The following is a 21,801-nucleotide window of genomic DNA, read 5'->3' as shown; positions in this document are numbered from 1 at the left end:
ATGCAGAGATGAGGTGATTTGCCTCAGGTCACGCAGGTTGTTTTCAGTGCAGAGACGGGACCAGAACTTTGTTCTCCAGACTTTCAGGGAGGCAAAGATAACCCCCTCCAGATTACTATTTCAAAAATTCAGGGAAGAATTTCCATCCCATAAATCTCTCTTTCTGCTCATCTGCATGTGAGATTTCACTCTTTTCATTCTTTTGGATTGAAACTTTGAATTCTGTCCTATTGGGAAAAAATGCTGTGGAAGGACTAAGAAGAGAGGACAGAAGCAAACCTGTCAGCACTTCAGGGTGATGTCTTGGGGAGCCCTGGGAGATTGCCTGGGCTGTGGCATGGGGTGGCATTGGGGGCAGGCTGCATGTCAGGATGGGTGGTAAGGCAGCACTGGCAAGCAGTGCTGGGAGGAGCCGTGTCCCAGTGTGAATGGTGGTCACTTTGGAAGGGAGCAAGTCTGCCCAGATGCTGGCCTAGTCTTCAGAAGGCTCTAATGGGTGACTATGCAAGGCCCCAAGCAGAGTCCTTGTGGCCAGCGGGGGCGGGCAGCCCCGGGGGAGGAATTCCATGTAGCCTTGAATGTGGGGGAAGGAGAGGGGTGGAGTAGAGGCTGCTATGAGGTTGGCTGGACAAGGAAGCAGGTTGGCCTAAGAAGCTGAGATCGTGGCAGGTCAGGATGAGGTTGGGGAAGCTATTCAGGGAGCTGGCCTGGAGCCAGCTGCCGGGCCCAAGGGGGTGAGCAGAGGCTTGAGAGCTCTGGGCCCTATTCCAGCTCCTGACCTTGAGTCACCATGCAACTCGGCATTTTTCCTACCTCAGCCCAGACACCCATCAGGTCTCTGTTATCCCAGCTTCCCGTTTTTTACAGAATACTGGAGGAAAATTGCTCCCTTGGCTCCACCTACTGACAGACCCTGCCCTTCCTACAGGCCTCGCCCTGCTGCCCTTCTGTCCTGTGCCTTGCCTCTCTCCAGCATCTTGCAAGCCTTCTGTGCCTTGTGGAAGCTCTTGTTTGCTGCTTTGGCTCCCCGTTCTGTCCCTCTGAAACACAGGCTGCCCTTGGACGCAGAAGTACAGGCACATTCTGGTCCAACAGAGCAAGGGCCTGAAGGTCTCATCCAGTCCTTGGCCTAGGCCTCTTGAGATACAATTCAGAACAGCTGTATCTGAGAGGATCAAGGTTGCGGCTTACAGAACTAACAGGGAACTTATAAGCCTTTTCTGTCATTGCAAAGTTGCTCCGTTGTTCTATTTGTTGAGTACAGACTACGTTATAGGCACTTGGGATACAGCTCCTGGGCTTCCAGAACTCTGCCTCCAGAGGATTATTGGTCATCAAAGAAGCACCCAAATCAATATAAATTTGCATCCTCAAGCCTCACACTTGACATTTAGGAGAGATTAGAGCCCATTAATGATTACGGGACTTTGCCCCGTGATTCTAGTAACCAGAGGGAAACCCAGGTTTCCTGACTACCATTGCAATGTTCTTCCCACTGGGTTCTAAAAGGAATACAGTGCAACTATAAGAGCGTATATACCCTTAACCATAGAGCCAGCCTTATCTATAGTCAGAGTAGCGTGCAGCCTACTTGGCAAGATTTTCCGTAAATAATTCCCTGTGCCGTGGCTGTCTCCTCCCAACCTTTTCTCTTCCAGCACTCCCCTGCTTTGACTAAAATTACACCATCGACTAAAATCTTTGAATTATAAACCCTGTGATCTGACCGGGAAAAACCTGCTAAGCCATTGCCTGCCGTTTACACAAATTTCTTCGATTTGTCCTTTAAGGCTGGCCCAAAGGCAAAGTACATTTGATTTGCAGGAGGAGGGAAAACTGGGAGTTTCCCTTAAAGAGGGCATGGCTAGGGGAGGGCGGTTCCCTTCCCAACCACTGCAGCGTGGGGCCCCAGGAAACTCCAGGGGGTAGGAGGGCACAGGTCACCTGAGGTAACAGGCAGGAGGAAGGCTCCTGAAAAGGAAGCAGGAAGGTTCTGAACACGGACTCCTACTCCACAAGTTAGCACTGGGGGCCAGCCCTGCACTGACACCCTCATCAGTGACATTTTATTTCAAGATACATGTTTACATTTGGTCCTTCCTTCTACTGGATTATACTAAGGCTTTTGTCCCCAGCCTCAGCCCGGCGTCCGGGTAGTTGGTGCTTAGTTGAGATTACTGAGGGGCCTTCCCTCAGAACCGCCCAGCCAGCTACCGTTAAACACTCCGTAGATGTCTAGGGGCTCAGGGAATTGTCTTAGGAATCCTTCGGTCAGTGGAAAAAATTAACCTCAGCCCCGGATGCTCCTTCATCCTGACCCTATAAAGGCTCCTTTTTGCCTTCCCCTGCAGCTGTAAGGAAAGGAGGTTCCATGGAAGGGACCTTGCTACAAATTCCATCCTCTGCTTTGTGTGCAGTTGTATCTAGATCTCCCCTGAAAGCACAACGCAATCCCCAGCTAGCCACAGCCCAGTGCTTCATAGGAAGTCTCATGTGGCCACTGCACAGTTACTAGCTGCACGACCCCAGGCAAACCATTTAACCTCCTGGACCTCAGTTTCCTCATCCACAAAATGGGCCCAATAACAATACAGTACCCAACTTGATACAGCGTACATAGCAGAGTGCTTTGATGAGCGGTCGTTGCAAGGGGACTGCTGGTGTTATTATTTGGACCAGAGAGGGCTTCAAAGTCCCCCAGTAGCAGGTCAAGCCCTAACAGCTGTCCATCTTGGCTTTCTTGCTAAATCAAGTTTTGCATATATCAGGTTTGCTTAAAGCAAGGCCCACCTGCAGGGCATTTCCTGCGCTGGTGATTCATGGGTGGGAAGCATTCCACCCACCTATTTTAAGCTGTAATACATTTTCTTCCCCCTGACGTGGATGTGTTTACACAGGGGAGGACGGTCCCAGTCAAAACAAGATGAAAATACACTGCTGGCTGGGAGCCCCAGGCTAACTGGTTTCAGGTCCTCTCCCAGCTGTCAGCACCTCACAACAGGGCCATAGGAGTGGGGGGTGGGGGATGCCCAGGCCCAGGCCCAGGTCCAATTCTCCTGCGCCCTGTATCAGCCCAGCCCTACTTGCTATCAGTGGAGGTGGGCAGGGATCCTCTCTTGATCAAGCTAGAGGGAGCTCCAGGTCTGAGGTTTTACAAGAGCAAGAAGGAGGAGTGCTGAGGGGCATGGGCCAACCCTTTGCCAGCTCTCGTGTGAGTATTGTGTCTGCTGCCAGGGCAGCCTGGTGCACAGGCAGAGAAGGCCACTGCCAACAGAGAGTGGCAGAAAATGGCCAAAGAAAGCTCCCCCGGCTACCTGCCCTTCAGCCAGGAATCTCCCACTGCACGCATTCCTTTAGGTTAACAGAAGGTTCTTGGCAAGAAGACATTAGCTCAGGAAGGAGGATCCCACTAGCTTTTGTCAGCCATGGTCCGCACCTGTGTGTGTGGGGGGGGTTCCCTTTCTCAGCTCTATCATACCTTGTAAGCAAGGCAGCAGAGCTTGAGGAAGCTGTCAGGGAAGATGTTTTACTGAGCCAGCAGTTGGAGTCTCCCAGATAGGGAGTCTTCACAATGAATACTCCCCAGTACGGTCAAGGCAACGTTGCCACTCCTAGTAGCATTTTCTGAACAGCTTGCTTCTAATTATCCAGAAGAGGAGAGTAGTGAAACCCCACAAAGCCAACAAATAACCAGGACCCATTGTAAAACCCCATCCCCAGCAGTACCCCGCCAGTCTCTACCTAGCCAGCCAGGGTCACTTTTTCTTGCAAAAGCCCCCATTATTTGAACATAGCTGACCAGGTCATCATGTTCTTTCCCTGAGAAAAAGCAAACAGCTCTCCCTCTGAGAAAGGACTTTTCATTGTAACAGGGCACCTCGAGGCTCCAAACCCAAGGGTGACATTAATGGTGAGAATTTCCTTTACCTTGGAGGACGTCCGGGTATTTTTAGGCTGAACCTTTTTTTTTGCACCCCCCCCACCCCTATCATTCCAGTTTTATGGCTGTCACTCACTTGGAGAATTAGATCTGCTAGTCCTAAATCCCTCTTTGATACTGGTGCCAGCTGAGACTTGGCTACCCCACCCTTGGGCTTTATCACCCTCAACTGCTCCCTGAGGGTGACCTGTTCCCAAGTGACCCAGCCCCATGTAGCTAAAGATGGAAACTGACCAAAGTCCCAGCATTGATGGAGAACCAGGAACACACACAGGGGTGAATTACCCCTTTTATTTCAGAGGCCAAGCCTTGCTTCCAGCTCGTTAGTGGCCACTTACTCAATTAAACTGTGTTTGGGTTTCCGAAGTATGTGTGATTTGCACAGGTCCTTCGTGATTTTAACTACAGCGTCTCTCTCAGCCATTGATTTTTTTCAAAATTAAAGTGTTCACCGAAGCGTAGTGCATAAATTTGTCTGTACTTCTTCTCTAACGGGGCCATTACCAAAGTTCTAGCACTTAGCCAGTTCTTTTATTTCTTCCTTTTTTTTTAAGATTTATTTTTATTGGAAAGGCAGATATACAGAGAGGAGGAGAGACAGAAAGGAAGATTTTACGTCTGTTGATTCACTCCCCAAGTGGCTGCAATGGCCAGAGCTGAGCCAGTCCAAAGCCAGAAGCCAGGAGCTTCTTCCAGGTCTCTCACGCAGGTGCAGGGTCCCAAGGCTTTATACCATCCTTCACTGCTTTCCCAGGACACAGGCAGGGAGCTGGATGAGAAGTGGGGCTGCCAGGGCACGAATCAGTGCTTATATGGGATCGCAGCACGTGCAAGGTGAGAACTTTAGCTGCTAGGCTATTGCACTGGGCCCTCTTTTATTTCTGTATTAAGAGCATTTACACCACATTTCTGCTGTGTGTCAAAGTGCTGGTTTAGGCACTGGATGTACGTCAGTGAGGAAGAGAAGCCTCTGCCCCTAAGCGTTTATGTACTGGTCTAGGAAGCCAGTTGATGCATTCTTGTGACCATGTACTGCTTACTTGAGTCATAGATCTATCTGTCTGTACCTTCAGTTCTGCTTGAAAGACTAGCGGTCTTGCTGATTACTGATTGTACTGTTGGAAAGACTCTCAAGGTCAAAGTATTGTGCAACTTAGAAGTCCTACCTAAGTGGAAAGATTGCTAAGACCTTCAAGAGTGTCATTTAAATACTGATTTCATTGTAACATCAAGTCCTCAAACTACCACACTCCCCATAAGCAGTGTGGATGACTTGTGAAATCATAGAAACAGAAACTGCAACTGGATACAATGTTAGAAACATCAGACTGTGAAGCTGGAGCAAAATAAATGCCCATTCTTGGAGCCATTTCTCCACCATTCCCAAACACTTCATTGTGAAGTATATCACATTCACTTGACCCTTTTTGACTCTCCAGACAACTCAGTTATGGCATTCACAGGATATTCAGCAAATCTGGAAACACAGGAGGCCCCCCTCTCCATATCTATCTATCTATCTATCTATCTATCTATCTATCTATCTATCTGCCTATATACCTATATATCGGCATAATGTGTGTGTATACCTGTATGTAGGAATACATATATATACACAGATTCAATCTGTAAAAAATATTTTAAAAAGATGCCTTCAGAAAGTTTATGATAAATACATATTATAAAAAACTTATGCATGAATTTCAAAAAAAAAGTTTACACCAAAATAAAAAGATGTTTTACTCCCATTTCCCAGAAGCTTTCGGAAATATTCTGTTTCCAGACTTTACGTGTCCACAGAAAAGTATACCATGTGTGCTATATGTGTTTCACAGGGAATATGGGGAGCTTGACTCCTATTTCAGTGATGAGCACCTGGCAGCCTAGCATGTTTAGAAGCCCCTGGCTGACTATTAGCAAAGGTGGAAAAAGAACTCTGGCCTTCCAACATTTCCTTCCCACTTGACTAATTTTTTTTTAAATTATTTATTATTTAACTTCAGTAATTACATTGTATTATGTGACACAGTTACATAGATACTTGGGTTCTCCCCACCCTTCCCCAAACCCTCCCACCATAGTGGATTCCTCCACCTTGTTGCATAACCACAGCTCAAGTTCAGTTGAGATGCCCCCGTTGCAAGCGTATACCAAACATAGAGTCCAGTATCTTATTGTCCCGTCAAGTTCAACGGCTTCTTAGGTATACCCTCTCTGGTCTGATGACAGAGCCAGCAGAGTATCATCCCAGTCAATTGAAAGCTCCAACATACCATCAGCAAAAATTTACATCATTATGGAATTAATTGACATAGTAATGAGTAACCAATATGTTAAAAGTAAATGCGAGTTCCCAGCCACCTTCTGTGACCACCTCACCTATACTTCAATTTTATCTAGAATGGGTGCTAGAGCTGCTTTTTGGGGGGGCAGTGAATGGGGCATGGGGAGTCCCTTCTGATTCTTTTGATCAGTATTGGCTGAGGGCCCTGACTCAGCTCTGTGGGCCACACTCAACGCTGCAGCAGCATATTGTTGGAGATAACTTGGCCAGAGCCATGGCAGGCACCTCCTGGATTGTCTTGCAGCCATGCTCAGGTCCCCTTTCCCCCAAGAAATCAAGATGATCTGTGAAACTCCCTTCATCTCAACTGCTGAGCTAGTCAGTGTCTACACTTGGTTGTTCCTCAGCTTCCATATTGACTTTAACTCTTCTGCAACTCTGTCAACAAACAGCACCGTATTATTAGTTTTAGCAAATAACAGGATGTCAGAACTGTTGACCAGGATTTGTTAGTTTGCTGTTGGAGCTCTATCCCGGGACATAGGGGCTAGTGTTCCTCTTACTTTTTTTTGAAGGTGGATGACCTTTGGCAAGAAGTCCTTCTCTTTAAGCCCTACCACACGCTGATGTCTAGGGCTCCTTAAGGCAGCTCATGCCCACAGATCTTTCCTCACAAGGATCGGGGCACCTCTGTCTTTGCTTGATGGCATAAAGACATCTGAAAGTAAATTCTCACCCCACTCAAAAATCAATACTGATACTTTGAATTTTTTTTTCATTTTTGTGCTTTACCTTTATGATCTTTCTAGGGCTTTTTAGCAGAAATCTGCATGAGGGTATTTCAAAATGGTCATGGATAATCAAATTAAATGTAATGGTTAAGATGCCCATTTCTCACGTTGGCGTACCCAGACTCAGTTCCTGGTTTTGTCTCTGGCTTCTGACTCCAGCATCCTGCTCAGGCAGACCCTAGGAGACAGCAGCGATAGTTCCAGGTTCCTGCCACCCAACTGGGAGACCAGAATTGAGCTCTCACCTTGTGGCCTCAGCCTCCTTCAGCCCCAAACATTATGGGCATTTGGGGAATGAACCAATGGATAGGAACATGTTCTCATTTACCCTCTCTCAGTCTCTTTCTGTCTCAAATAGATAAATTTTAAATTTTTTTGAATGAAAATTTATTTTGGGGCAAAATGTTTTTTGAAATTTGTAGGTTTTTTTTCATAATATGCATTTTATATGAACTTGATAAAATTCCCCTTGCTGTGCATGGATTTTATAAAAGTTTTGGCACCAAAATTAAGTTTATATTTTAATTACATTTCCCAAAAACTTTGTCAAGTGTGTTCATAAAATGGCTTTAGTGCTTACTATTCTTAAAACCAGGAAGGGCCGGAGGATGGCATTATTAGTTGGCACTAAAAATCTTCGGTCTTCTCACCTGAAATATCTTTCTCTTCAATCCCACTGCCAACACTGGCCCAAAGAGCAAGAGAAGAGGTTAAAAGGGTTGCTGTGTTGCTAGCAGGCAACCAGGAAATCCAGGCCTTATGGAGATGGGGGAAAAGCATGGCCTTTGTTTATTTAAGCCCCAAACCTAGCAGGCAGTGTAAATTAAACATAAAAATGAAAATAAAATAAAATAGCAAATACAGGCCGGATATGTACCACGGAGTAGAGCAAATTCCCCTCCCGCTGCCCCTTGGGAGAGGGGAGTCAGTGAGCAGTAGAGGTGGGCTCTTTGTCAGGACGGGCTTCCGGGCATGAAGATGGGGTGAGGATGGTAGAAGTGGGTGATGCACATGCTTAGATCAGGGTGAGGACTGGCATGTTCGCAGACTTCCTGGCAAGTCTTTGTAGTCAACCCGAGCAGGTTGCTGAGGGCCAGTGAGTCACAACCCTCCAGCTAGCCTGGGGATCATTCTGTAGTAGATCTTGATCAGGCAATAAGAGCCACGGGGCTGGAAGAGAACTGGTTTCTGTGGAAGTGGGGGTACACTGTTGAACTGACCAAACAGTATGGTGAAAGAAAAAAATCAGTCCTTCCTATTCCCCACTCTGGGTTCTTCCCTCTTCTCCACTGTGAGATCCATGCCCTACTTCCCTAACCGCGCAGGCCGAGCGTTCGCATGGACAGCTGTGCAGTGTCTTCCAATCTGGTCCTTAGAACAGAAAGGCAGAATCTGCCAAAGACTTAGATATAAATCACAACGGATTCAAGGCTTTCCCGCTAATGGCAGCTGTCACTCACGTCTGGTCAGACCGGCAAGAGTGAGAGAGATAGCAGGATGAATAGCACCTCCCCACCACCCCCAAGTATGCTGAACCTCATCGGAATGTGTCAGACACAGTGGATCTCAGTCCCCTAGCACCCTAGTGGTCCTTCAATGAGCCCCTTACTGGCTTTTGGCCCCTTGGGGCCGGTGGCTCCTACAAAGCAGCTGCATGGGCTTGTTGCATTGGAAAAAAAAAGCCAACTTTATGATTCCTCAAAGCGTCAAGAAGTCGGGGAAAGAACATTGGAACCCCAAGGCTTGACTCTGATGGTAACCCTTTACAGGTGGTGGCAGGTTTCAAAACCAACAGTGCTCTCCAGGTCACACTCTTCAAGCAGTCAGTTCCAGGGTACACGGAGGCCAGGGCTGTCCTGGTGGGGACCCGTGGGGATTATGGCTGACTATGCACAAATAGTGCTTGTCCTTTTTTTCCCCCTTCCTTTAAAAGTGTCTATTTTGGTGTATGATTGACATCTTCAAAAATATGATCCTGGAAGTGTGGGGACTTCCTGTTCTGGTGTGTGGGTTGCCTTGGGCCCATGTGAATGGCACTCCAGTGCTCTGTTAATCCCCTGTCAGCTACACAACCCCTGCACAACAGACAGCTCTGCATGTCAGAGACAGACTTTTTACACTTCGGCCTCGCCATGTTCTATGGCCTCACTACCCCTTAGGGTAGTAAGAGAGAGGGTGGGGGAAGGGGTAGCTTGCCCCCTCTGCCTGTCTGTGAATTAGATGGTGTGAAAGGATGGGGAAGTTTGCAAGAAGTGTATGCATTTCCATGCTTCTTTCTTCCAGCTCAGGTGTGTGTATTCCTCATCAACAATTCTCAAACCAAGTCAAGAGGGCCTCCCGGCACCCCTCCTGGCACTCCTTTGCGTTCCCTGGCACTGTTCCCATGGGCAGGAGGCCCTGCCCAGAGAGACTTGTTTCTTTTCTTCTTAGCCTGGGAGTAGTGTGTCCAACACCCCCGCCCCGCCACTGCCCTGCACCTTAACCTCTCTTGCTTTCTTTCCATCCCAGAAGCTGGGGGTTGGGGGAGGGGGTGTTGGCGGTGGCTGGAGAGCCAGGGGCTCTTGGCAATCCTCAGAGCCCCTCTGCACAAGTCACAGAACATCATAACAGAGAATCAAGGAGCTACCTCAAGTGAGCTCCTGGTGAATAGCTCTGCTGGGAGGGAAAGTGAAGGCCTCAAATACACAATAAGGGCCCTGAGGGGCTTAAAATACTTAGCCCTCTTGGTCAAGGAGCCTGTGTCTCTGAAGAGGCCAGCATTATTAACCGTCCTTTTGTTCCCCGGGGAACCTGTGCTACTTCAAAGGTCCCCCATTCTCTGGTTCAGCTCATAATGGTGCCAGGTGCGCCCCGTTGGAGCCTCTGCTCTCTTTACAGGCCCCTTGCCTCTTTGGCTTCACATCCCCAACAAGATCCCCGTGATTCCCTTCTTCCAAGCATTGCCAATAGTCCCAAGTCCTTCATGTGCCACTCGAGGTAACCCTGGCAACTGCAAGAGAAAATGGTTTGGAATTTCAACTCTTGGGACTGCTCCATGGAGCGAACGGGATGAAGAGAGGCCCTGCCAGTGTCTCCCTGGCCTGGAGAGGCAGATGCAGACAAACCAGCATGGAGAGTGGCTGTATCTCCTGATGCTTTCATTTCTAGCACTTGGAGAGGCTATAGTATGCCAGAATTTCCAGACAGTTGGCTTTTTCAAGGGAAGTTATTTTGCCTACCTGAAGCTGCTTGCCGTTCCGTGAGGGAGGACAAGGAACCATCCTCTGGTAGAGATGGGACAAAGGGTAAGATAGAGAAGAGCTGGCAGGGAGAGGTGAGTCCCCTACTACTAACAAGGAAGGGGCTGGCAACTCAGAAAGCGAGTTGTGTCCTTGTTCCCTAGCTTTACAGACCTCTGGGTTTGCGAGGAGAATCCAGGTGAGGGACCCTTCCTGGTACTCTGGGCACCACTGTCAGAGAAGCCATAGGGAGTAATGGGGGAAAGAAAGGCACAGCCCATTTTATGGGCTGAAGCAGTGTCCAGGGATAACAGTGGTGTGGCCCTCCTGAACCCCAGGCTTCCCAATAAGTCAAGCTCTATTGTTTTTTTCCGAAGCAGATATTTCACTAAGGTTTAATCAGCAGGAAGGCTTCTGCATTTGCCAAGATCCAGAATCTTCTGGAAGGAAGCACAGGTTTTGACTTGTACTACTGAAGTGCTTTTATTTTTTTTTAATCCATTTTTAATTTGAAAGGTAGGTTTTTACAGAGAGAGAGAGAGAGAGAGGTCTTCCATCTGCTGGTTCATTCCCTACATGGCGACAATGGCTAGAGCTGAGCCGCTCTGAAGCCAAGCACCAAGAGCTTTTTCCAAGCCTCTCATGTGGGTTCAAGGTCCCAAGGATTTGGACCATCTTTTGCTGCTTTCCCTGGCCACAAGCAGGGAGCTGGATCAGAAATGGAGCAGCCAGGACACGAACCAGCACCCATATGGGATGCTGGCACTTCAGGCAGAGGATTAGCCTATTGAATCATGGTGCTGGCTCATATTGATTTGCTTTATTTAACATCTCCCAGACATGTGGGTTGTGCTTTGGCTAAGCAGTCAACTCTGAAGTGAATGGATATGAATTGAATTCTGAGTGATAATATAACTGCTGTGGGGAAGGGGAAGCAGAATGGTGATTCAATTCCCCAAGGTTAATTTTACAGACCTCCCATTCTTGTAGATGGATGCTAGGAAGGGTAGAAAATGAGAAGAGACCTTGGAAAATTTGTGGCACTAAAGTGTCACAGCTCTAAGACATAAAAGGAAGGGAGACGGGCATAAATATTGACACAAGGTTCATGAAATTTCAGATCCATGGAACTACACTGCATTCCTGGATAAGTCACCAATACTTCCACTCCTGTGCAGATGTCAGGACAAATCTCCGCCCCACCCCCGCCCCGGATTAGCCCTCAAGCTTAGGGTGATGAAGGTGTTTGGCCGATGGCAGTGTGTGACCCTTCTGAATGAGGCGGATGGTATAGAAGGCTTTGTTAAAACAGGGTTTGGTTCTGCCTGTCCCCTAGTGTCACTCAGAGGACCCTGTCCGAGAGGGGACTGAAAGGCACAATTCATTGTTCCTGCCACCATTCACCACCAGGGTTTGTCCCAAGTCAGCTGCTGGAGCTGCTTTCCCAAGACAGTCCCCATCTCTCCACAAGCCAGCATTTCTCCTTGGACTCCCTGTCACCCTGGTTGCCTGCTACATCTGCATCTGTGCCCTCCTCCCTATCTTCCTGCCTCCCCCTCACCCCCACCCCTCCACCCCACAAAGCCGGGGCCTTGGGCTCTGGCCATGCAGAGCAGTTCACGTGATTTACAGAGAGCAAGGCACTTTGTTACCATCTTTCTTGCCTGCCTCTCTTCTTCTGGACTTTGGGGATTTTCCGTGTAAGTGGCCTTCCTGTGCCTAGCTGTCCACATCGGAATGGAGTCACAGGCAAAGAAAGAAGATAAGACAGAAGCGGGGACAAAGTCAGCTATGACATTCCAGCCTCCTTATTCCCCAAGCCTCTTCCGAAAAAAGGAAAAGTAAGTAGTTTGAACTAGACCAAGCCTCAGCTGGTCGGGGGCCATGGTGGAGGAGTAAGTGGGGAGGGATGTTTTTCAACCGTCCCATTAACACTGTGCTAACACTCTCGCGTTCAATGTCCTTTTTGTATTTCCGTTTCCAACTCCTAACCGAGTGTTTGCTTTGTGGCTTGTCCCGCACCTCTTGCATCGTGTCTTTTTCCGCTTCTTCTGACACAGGACCCTCTGTTTTTCTGGCAATACTGCTGAGTCTTTGGGTGGAACATTCCTTGTAGAAAATAAGGAAGATCTGCCTATAAATAGTTTCCTTCTGCCACACAAGGCTTCAAGTGTGACAAAAAGGGAAGTGAGACGTTCCCCCTCGTCGCCTCCCCAGCCTACCGCACCCAGTTCTCAATCGATGTGCTGAGGTTCTCCCACACGAGGGTGCTGCCCTCCGGTCTCTGGGCCACTGTCCCGTGGGAAGCTGCAGTGGGAAGCACTTTAGTCCCAGGCAGTGCGGCTTTTGCAGTGGGACAGTTGAGACACTTCTTCCAACTCAGAAGGGCCCAAGTTGGCTCCAGGATCTCTCGAAAGGGAGGCACATGGGCCGCCCTCCTTCTGCTCCTCCCCCACCCCTTGTTCCATCTGTATAAGGTTGCTAGCTCGGGTCAGCTCTGTGGGTTTTGTTGTGAAACTGCATGGCATTAGGGTTACACCTGAGAGTCAGCAAAGCGTAGGGGAGTGGGGGTGGGCGGAGGGACGTGGAGGTGCCAGCTCAGTGCCATTACTCTGCTGCTTTTGGATCCAGCCTACTTGGTGCTTTCATGGTTGCCCGGCTTGCTAGACTGTTGAATTCCTGTTCCATTGTTTGCTGTCTAGGGCCCAACTGCACAGGCCACAGGGACACTGAAATTCTCAAGGAACAGCTTGTTACTGTGAGACAGGAGGTCAGATAGTAAATATCATGTACAGCACACACTGCGCCTCTCGCTACTAGACTTGGTACCCCAAATTCCTTCTGGGCGCAGGAATTTTCTGCTGAGACAAAACCTTCTGGGTTCCTCCTTCTCCTTCCCCAGGCCATCCCCTGTCTTCCCCTTCCCTTCCGTTGTGTTTCAAAAATCTTTCTAGAGACACATTTTATTCCATTGTCTTCACTTGTCAGATCCTGAGGCTCAGCCATTCTTTGCTAGTAAAGGATCTGAAGGACTCCGTGGCCAGTTCTAACACAACGGAAGTGGAGGTGTCCAGGGAATGAGAGATGGGCCTGAATGTGGGCTGAGCTTGAGCCATCCTTTTGAAGTTATTTTGCTAGACTGAATCCCCGAAGTGAGCTTGTTTTCTTGTTTTTGACCTTGTTCTAAAAGCTGAGCACAGAACGTATAGGCAGAACACCACCAAGGGGGCCAGTGAGTAGAACCCCAGGAATTCAGGCTTTGAGTGGATTGCAATTACTATCCAGACATTTCATGCTTTACTTCAGGTATTGGATACCATAGGACTATGTGTTCCATTCCAGAAACCACCAGGCTGGATGAATATTTCCTAGACAGAGGTTGCTCGGCTACCTTTTGAACTGGTATGGGTGAGCCCAGCCCTCTGTCTCCCTCTCCTGATGCTCATCTGGACAGCCTGGCTAGTTTCCCCTGCCTTGAATGTCAGAAAAGCCACCTGCACTTATTAGCTCCAAGTGGGCCACTGGACCTCTCTGATAGTGGCACTCTTCCACACCACTCTCTGGCACTTCCCACTCTATCCCTTAACAGCCCCGACTCATTCCTTTGAGCTTCAGCTCATAAACTATACCTACTCCCTGCCCCACTAGTGTCTGCAGTAGAAAGAAACTTGGTCTCTAGGTCAGAAAGACCCAGGTTGGAGTCCCAACTCTGCAACTGATTAGCCCCTTGGGCATGGGAGCCTCTCGACATACCTGCGGCCCGGATGCTCCCTGGATGGTAGCTACTGTTGTCAGTGGGTCTCAAACTCAGCTTCTTTTTTTACTGGAAGTTTAATTAATGGACAATTCGATAGCAGCTTTGGTAGCAAACTTAACTCCTTTCGCATCTCTGCCTCCATTAAGAGGGGTTCGTGGTTAAAGAAGCTGCTTGAGCACTGACCTGTGCCCAGTGTTCCCGTGGTGTTCCCTGCCTTCCCCCACGCAGCCATCCCAGTTTATTTCTCTCTTCCTTTCTTCTTCTTATCGTCTTCTATGGGATACTGGAGTTAGTAACAGTAGTTCAGGAAAAACGAACAAGCCAGTGAAAGGTCAACTCAGAAATTCTTTATAGAGGGCAAACTAATGAATCAGGGAATTCCAATATCAGTTAAGTTCCTGACTTCAGAAAGTTTCTTTCCTCTGAGATAATGCTCCTAATCACCTAAACATATAGACTGCATTTTGTTCTTCCTTCTGCACACTATTTAGTCACAAGCACCAGCTTCAGAAATCCTGTTTCCTAAAATTAACAGCCTGTCCTGAGATTGGAATTCTGTATGGTGAAGAAAATCAGCACTGATGGCTCATGTATCAGGTGTTCTTAGAGGGTCTGTTGATCCACACCTTGCAAATACATAATTATATGCATGTTATCGCCACCTCTGCAATGTACGGGGGGGGGAGGGGGCGGGGAGCACAACGTAGCCGAAAATGTTAACTTTTCAGTGGTCTAATTGTGGTGGAAGCCTGGAAGAAATCAAGGCCTTCAGACTGGGCTAGGCTGGTGCCATCACCAGCGTGTCAGTGCCAAGCACCTGGTTAAGAGAAATATCCTGAAGCCAACAATAATTACCTTCTTTGTTGATAAGAGGCCCTAGTATTTTTCCAATAGCATGATTGCATTAGGCCATTTCTTTGGACCAGTTTGTAGAGCACTGATTCATGGGTCCTGGCCTTAACTTCATCCAAAGTATTGTATATGTGGTGGAACCGAATGTTCTCCTTATGGTCACAGGTTAGTGTAAATAATATCCCTGGTTGCATCACACCTGTTCTTTTCCTTGCCCAGGTTACTCCTTCTGGTTGCAATTCTGCCTCTGTCCACCAGATGGCTTGCCTAGGAGCCTGCAGGAGAAAAGGTCTTCTGATGCCTTTTGTGTGTGTGCATGCGTGTGTTTGTATTAAAGCTTGAAGCAGAAAAGAATGGAAATATATTCTATAGAAACATGTTCAACTCTTATTAGGCAACAGTCACTTAATTTTCCCTATGGTTCGGTGTTTGTTTTTCCTGAAGTGCCCTCTAATGCTACATATGGCAGGTATTTTCCTGGGGTCAGTTATATGTAGCCTTGGTATGTAGTTTTGTTGTCATTTGTCGTTTATTGGAAAGTAACAATATTCTGGTTTTTTTTTTAATGAGACATGAGCTCCTGGGTAATGCTGAATATAGTTCCCTTACTAAGTAGCCTGCAGGAACCCCCTCCCCCAATAGCTGACATCTTGTTGGTCACCCCAGGGCCCATCCCCACACCCATTCCTTTTTCCACCTCCTCCATTACCCACCTAGCTGCTCCCGTGCACATGTCCACCCACTCACTCGAGTTCTTGGGCACCCTGTCCTCCATAAACATCTAGGTACAGAGTAGTACAGAGCCGTGCATATGTCACCTGCATGTCACGCATCTGTGCATGTGTCAATATACCGATACTCTCACACTTATACACTTCAGAGAAAAAAAAAAGCACGTGAGTGGGTGGGTGCCAGAGTTTGGGGCAAACATGCCACTGGTTGGTTGGGTGAGAGAACAGTTGCACTGGAGCGAGGTGTCACAAATATGTGTTCAGGAAGGAGATTGTGAGAGCATTCAGCAGCAAGAAAGACTCCTGGTGGTGAATAACGGTGGGTGTTCGGGGAGTGTGACAAATTGAGAGCATTGCAACGCCATTGTGATATATTGGCTGATACCTGGAAAAAAAAAAGCTTTTAAAACTAGCATGACCCTCTCTTGAATGTTTTCTACCTCCTGCCGGCACATTCATGCTTCTTATTTCCCTTGCAGTCAGTTTGGTTTTTACCACCCCCCAGAGTCCTCTATTGGAGATGCCAGTTGGCACAAGAAAGCGCTGAACTGTTTACAGTCTCAGCCTAAGGTTCAGGGAGGGGATGTGGTTTAACTGGGCCACAAAGCCCGGGTACAGGATTCATTTGCATGGCCCCTGACGCCATGTGACGCAACCGGCTCCTCCTATATAAAGAAGCAGGAGCCGAAATATCTCTGAGTCTGGGTTGGACTGGAGGCCGTGGAGTGTGTGACACATATTAGGTGACACCCCTCGAGTCACTTCCCTTCAACTCCAGCTGGAGCGCCTGCCTGGCTTTGGGTCCGCTCTGCAGCCTTCGCCCTCCTCCCAGCCCCAAGGCCGACTCCGGCTCACAGCCCAGCCCTGTGCAGCGCGCCAGCAGCCAACAGCCGGCAGCCGCCTAGCCCGCCCAGCCCACCCGAAGCCCGGCCAGAGCTCCCCTGCAGCCCGAGCCATGAACACCGAAATGTATCAGACCCCCATGGAGGTGGCGGTCTATCAGCTGCACAATTTCTCCATCTCTTTCTTCTCTTCCCTGCTTGGAGGGGATGTGGTTTCCGTTAAGCTGGATAACAGGTAACCACTGAGCCCAGCTCCTGTACCGAGTGGAGCCTGGGCGCGCCGGCGGGGGCTGGGCTCTGAGCTGATCTCGGAGCGGCGAGCTGTGCGCCGCCGGTCCCCGTTCCCCGTGGTGCAGCATCCTGGGAAGGGGCGGGGGTAGGGGACGCCGGAGGAGGCGGGGGTCATCACTGCGCTGGGATCTGTCGTCGGAGCGTCCTTGCGGCCGCTGCGCCCTGAGAACCAGCTGCTGCAGCCGCAGAGACAAGCCAGGCAGAGCTGGGCACGGCAGGGCAGGGGGCTTGTGGTTTTGCAGGGTGCCGCTGGGGGAGAAGTCCAGAAGCTTCCGACTTGCAAAGGAATTTCTAGCTAGGTTCGGAACCGGGTAGGTTTGCCCAGGACCCTCTAGGCGGGCGGCGGGAGACCACAGCCTGGCTTGGGCGCCCCCATTGTTTGCATATCGCTCAAACAGGCCACGCTTTCCGGTGCGCCCCGGGCCCTGCTCGCGCGCCCCTGGGGTCGTTCGAAACTCCAGGGCGGTGGCGGGTGGCGACGTGGATCTAACTGGGGTGGAGAGGTGCAGCTTCCTGCAGGGGCCTGGGAAGGCTCTAGGGACAAAGTGCCCGGAACTCTGCTGGAACTCCTGGCCTGAGAGGTAGCAGAGAGGAGGAGCCAGGACCGATGGAGAACTGGGCCACAACTGACAGGTACTCAGAGTGGAACCGAGTGGGTAATGGACCGCTTTGCTTTTTGTCTTGGCAGTGCCTCTGGAGCCAGCGTGGTAGCCATAGACAACAAGATCGAGCAGGCCATGGTGAGTGGCATCCCTGCGTCATCCCCCATACTTAGCTGCTGCTTATGTAACTCTGGGCAGGCCTGAGAGGATGGGTGCAACAGCCGTTAGCCCAAAGCCTGAGGAAACAGGCAGCTTGCTGCTCATCTTTCCCTGGGAGACCTGAGCTAAAGTCCAGGCCTGGGGTGGGGTGTCTAGGGGGAATACTTCTGAAGACATTTGTAGTCTGCCCTTGCTGGACCCCCTCCTTTCCAACCCTCTTGTCTAGCTCAGGTCATTGCAGCAGCCTCTGGCTCCCTCCTGGGCGGAATGCAGGGCAGGGAGCTTGGCCTTGCATTTGTCTCCATCCTGCAAGGGGCAGAGCTCATTGGATGCAGCAGCACTGCAGTGCCTCTGCAGAGCCTGGCCTGGGGTCAGGAAGCAGGAAGCCAAACAGCCCACCCCTTCTCCCACTCCTTACCCAGGTAGAGCTCAGGCTCCAGCAAGCAGCCAAAATGGCCACCGAGCCAGGGGCTTCCAGTCTTTTAGAGCCAAGGATAGACCACTGCCCTGGAACTCTAGTGATGGCAGCTCTGGGCCCTAGGGTGGTTCTCGTATTCAGAGAGGATGCCGAAATCGTTGTACCTTCCTCCCAATGTCCTGTGTCCTGTCTGGTCAGGCTGCAGGACAGCTGTGACTTGGTTCCTGGCTCCTGTGGAGGATAGAGCCCCAAAGAGCCAATTTGTGCAGATTTGTGCATCTCTTGTGCAGATTTGTAAAGTAGACAAATGGTATAGAGTACATTGTGGGTTCCCCAACCCCTGGGATGTGGGCCAGTGGTAGGACACTTACGTGGAAAGAGGGACATATAGTTGGCCACCAGTAAAGGTACCTGCACAGTCAGCTTTGAGATGGAGAGGGGACCTGTTTTGTTCAAAGCTGGACTCCCCTCCCTGGCTTGGTCTGAACTAGGTAAGTGTGCTGAGTGAGGGCTTCAGTGCTGCAGTAGGGGGTGGGGAGTGGCGGGAGGAGGTGGAGAAAGCAGGCGTCCTAAGGAATTGGGCTGCAGGGCCAGTGTGCTGGGCAGGGGGAGATGGGGGGAAGCTGGACAGCGGTGACTGCAGGGGCGGCACAGGCACACCGAGGACACCAAGGGCCGGGGTCCAAGAATGGCTTTGCTGAGATTTCCTCTGTGGCAGGATCTGGTGAAGAATCACCTGATGTATGCTGTGAGAGAGGAGGTGGAGATCCTGAAGGAGCAGATTCGAGAGCTGGTGGAGAAGAACTCGCAGCTGGAGCGCGAGAACACCCTCCTGAAGACCCTGGCGAGCCCAGAGCAGTTGGAGAAGTTCCAGTCTCGGCTGAGCCCCGACGAGCCGGCACCTGATGCCCCAGAAGCGCCTGAGGCCCCTGATGGTTCTGCGGTGTAAGTGGCTCTGTCCTCAGAGTGGGCAGAGCCACAACAGTTGTTCTACCTAGTTCTTTCCGGTTTGTTTTTTGGCTCCCTAAGCGTCATCTCACGTGGAGAACTTTACACCTAACATTGCTGGTGCCAAGAGATGTCCCCTCAAGGACATGGCCACCTGGGTCCACTGTAACGACAGATCCCTGACAAATAGCAGGTCTCTGGAGGCTGAGTTGTACGGGGTCTCATAACCTCAAGCCAGTGAGCCTCTTGATGTCATCTGAGCAACTTAAGCATGACTGGCAAAGGAGAGAGGTAGTTTGTGACATGATGCCAGTTTTCTCCAGAAAGTTTAAGGGGTCTGTTCTTTGGGTTTTTGTTTTTGTTTTTTCCTTCCCATGGACATCTTCAGCAGCTTCACCTGACAACGACTGTTCCTATGAAGAAGCCACTTGTGTTTTAAGCAGAGGCAAACTCCCCCTTCTCTCCTAGCTCTCCAAGGCAGGGGGTAGATGGGAGAGATCGAGCCAAGTCAGCCTTCTGTTGGTTAATATGGTATAATGCATGGCTTTGTGCACAGCCCAGTGTGAGATTACGGCTTTGAGATGACCGCTTACAAAGTTCTGTTTGGTTAATATTGGCATCGTTTTTCTATATAGCCATAAATGCGTATATATACCCATAGGGCTAGATCTATATCCTAGTGTAGTGATGTATATATATAAACATACACCTACGTGTTGAAGGGCCTAACCAGCTTTGGGAGTATTGACCCGTCCCTTATTTGTGAAGGCTAATTCCCTGAATGTGTTCATTTACCGAGCTGATCCAGTTTGTCCTTGAGGTTAAGTGAGGCTCCGGTATACATTTGGGGAGGGCGGGCCAGTGCCAGGATGTGGCCACAGATGCCTTGCTGCTGTGAGCCTTTTCCCATCGGTCCGCTGGACACGTGAAGTTCTCTTTCGAATGCCAAACCCACTATTCACTGGTGCTGACTACATAGAATGGGGTTGAGAGAAGATCAGCTGGGACTTTACAGTGGCATATGTGAACATTTCTTTTTTGTTTAAGATTCTGATGGGAAGCTTTGCATGTGAACATTGAAGATGATGTCCTATTGTGAACGAGGGCTAGATGAGGGAATGGCTGTGTTCCAGTGGAATCAGGGGTGTGCCCGGGGAGCTCGTCTCAAAAGTATTTTGTGACAGTTGAACACTTTCCACTTTCTGACACCTTATCCTGATACATGTCTCCAGGATTTGGATTTCATTTTTTTTTCAATTGTAGCTTGAAATTTCAATAAACTTTGCTCTTTTTTCTAAAAATAAACTTGGTGTTGGAGTGAGTGAATTATCTGGGCAGGACAGTATGCTACTTCAAAGGGAGGGAGTTGATTTTTTGATTCTCTAAATGTTCTTGGAGTATCGCGTCATTGCTGTAACCATGATATACCCCAAGAGTTTGTGTCATTTACACAGTACCTTTAGGGAGGACATACTCTCTACTCTTCACTGTGTGGGGAAGGAAGCTGAGACACAGCCAGTTGACAGACTTGCCCAGAGTTACACAGCTATTCTGGGAGTTGACACTCAGCCCCGCATCATTTCCTCTACTTCATAGGAGAGTGTGGGAGTGTGTTGTGAGGTGATTGCTAGCAAACAGCTTCGGCTTAGCAGTATCATTTGGGAGGTGGAATACCCTCAAGAAGGCCCAAAAGAAAAAGCAAAATGTGCAAGTGGGGAACCAAGAAGAGGAAAGACAAAATCACAAGTAGGGCTTTTTCCTTGTTCAGAAACACTTGTCAGAATCATTGGATGTATTTCCCTTAATATCCATGTGCCACTCTTGACCTTGGCAAGGAAGCTAAGAGAGCCTTGGTGAGTAAAAGGAGAATTTGTGACGTGGAAAGCCACGTGCCCTCTTTGGTCCCTGGCCCCACCCACTCAGGGAAAGAAGCCCCTGATTCCTGCTGTTCCATTGACACTGCTGAAGGTTCTGCTTACAAAATCCACCAGCCACTGGGGGCAAGGCCAAGTCTAAGGTTCCTGCCTCGAGCTTTATTCTTCTGCTTCTTGTTGGGACTCATTGCCCATCACATTCCAGTTCCATGCCTCCTGCAGCTGCAGTCCTGCCATATCCCACTAGCTCTGGATAAGCATTGTCTCCTCTACCACACCGCATCCTGGGCCCAATCTGCACTCTGAACTGTATTCTAAGCCCAATAATGCTCCAAAAGATTGCCACCTCCATTTAAGTGACTCCATTCAATTTCAACTCCCTGTGACAGTTTGAATCTATCCTTTTGCCACTTGAAATTGAACAAAATGTGCTTTTTCTGAGCAGCAAACCTAAAGGTGACCAAGATGTCCTGACTCCTTCCCTTGCACCAGTCACTGCCCCCAGTGTAGTCAAAATGATGTTACCTTCTCTGTAAAGTTCACATCCATTGCTTTATTCCTTTCCAGTCATCAAAATTCTTCCTTAGAAAAATTTATTTTTCATTCCTACTGTTTTAATCGTGGCACACAGATCTCACACTGCAGGTGCAAATACAACCTTTGGACTAATACAGTTATAGCCCACAGGCAGCAATTCCCCACCTACTATCCCCATGCTCCAGTGATCTGGGCTTGGCTCTCCCAATTCCCATTTACTCAAAAAACATATCCCCTGATTCAAATCAAGCTGTGAAACTCGCACTATTCGACTCATTTTCTGTTGATGCCCCCTACCCAACTTCCAGTTGAACAAAAACAAACAAAAAAGAAAGAAACCTAGATAACATCCCAGCAACACCCCAAGTCCTTCAGCCCTTTCTCTCCCTGTCTCCCTCGTTAGTGGTCTTTCTCTGGCCAGCAAGTCCTTCTGTACAAGAAAGGGAAAATTAAAAAAAAAAAAATCCTCGTCACACAGTCACACAGTGGTAAAGAAGAGAGAACAACTTGGTTTCCTAGGCAACCGTGACTAAACAAAGACAAACATTGCAACTTCT

The 21,801-nt window shown here is 49.2% G+C and overlaps 1 protein-coding gene across 4 annotated transcripts in view; it reads left to right on the top strand.

Annotated features, from left to right (window-relative positions):
- The window catches only part of TSC22D3 (TSC22 domain family member 3), a 65,091-nt gene extending 44,957 nt beyond the window's left edge, over positions 1–20,134 (top strand). The window contains exons 1-3 of one of the 4 annotated variants that reach the window (XM_058658298.1): positions 11,930–12,074; positions 17,395–17,446; positions 18,604–20,134. In XM_058658298.1, coding sequence (XP_058514281.1) covers positions 11,971–12,074; positions 17,395–17,446; positions 18,604–18,834 — 387 coding nt within the window. In that variant the 5' untranslated portion in view covers positions 11,930–11,970 and the 3' untranslated portion in view covers positions 18,835–20,134. Of the gene's footprint in view, positions 1–11,929; positions 12,075–16,264; positions 16,651–16,844; positions 17,018–17,394; positions 17,447–18,603 lie in introns of those variants that run through there. The other 3 variants (XM_004590174.4, XM_004590175.4, XM_012928405.3) reach the window with 3 other exon arrangements.
- The last annotated feature ends 1,667 nt before the right edge of the window (positions 20,135–21,801 follow it).

This window comes from Ochotona princeps, chromosome X (genome assembly GCF_030435755.1).
Source record: "Ochotona princeps isolate mOchPri1 chromosome X, mOchPri1.hap1, whole genome shotgun sequence".
NCBI lineage: Eukaryota > Metazoa > Chordata > Mammalia > Lagomorpha > Ochotonidae > Ochotona > Ochotona princeps.
The sequence above is the reverse complement of the archived record's forward strand: the minus strand, read 5'-3'. Positions and strand labels throughout refer to the sequence as shown.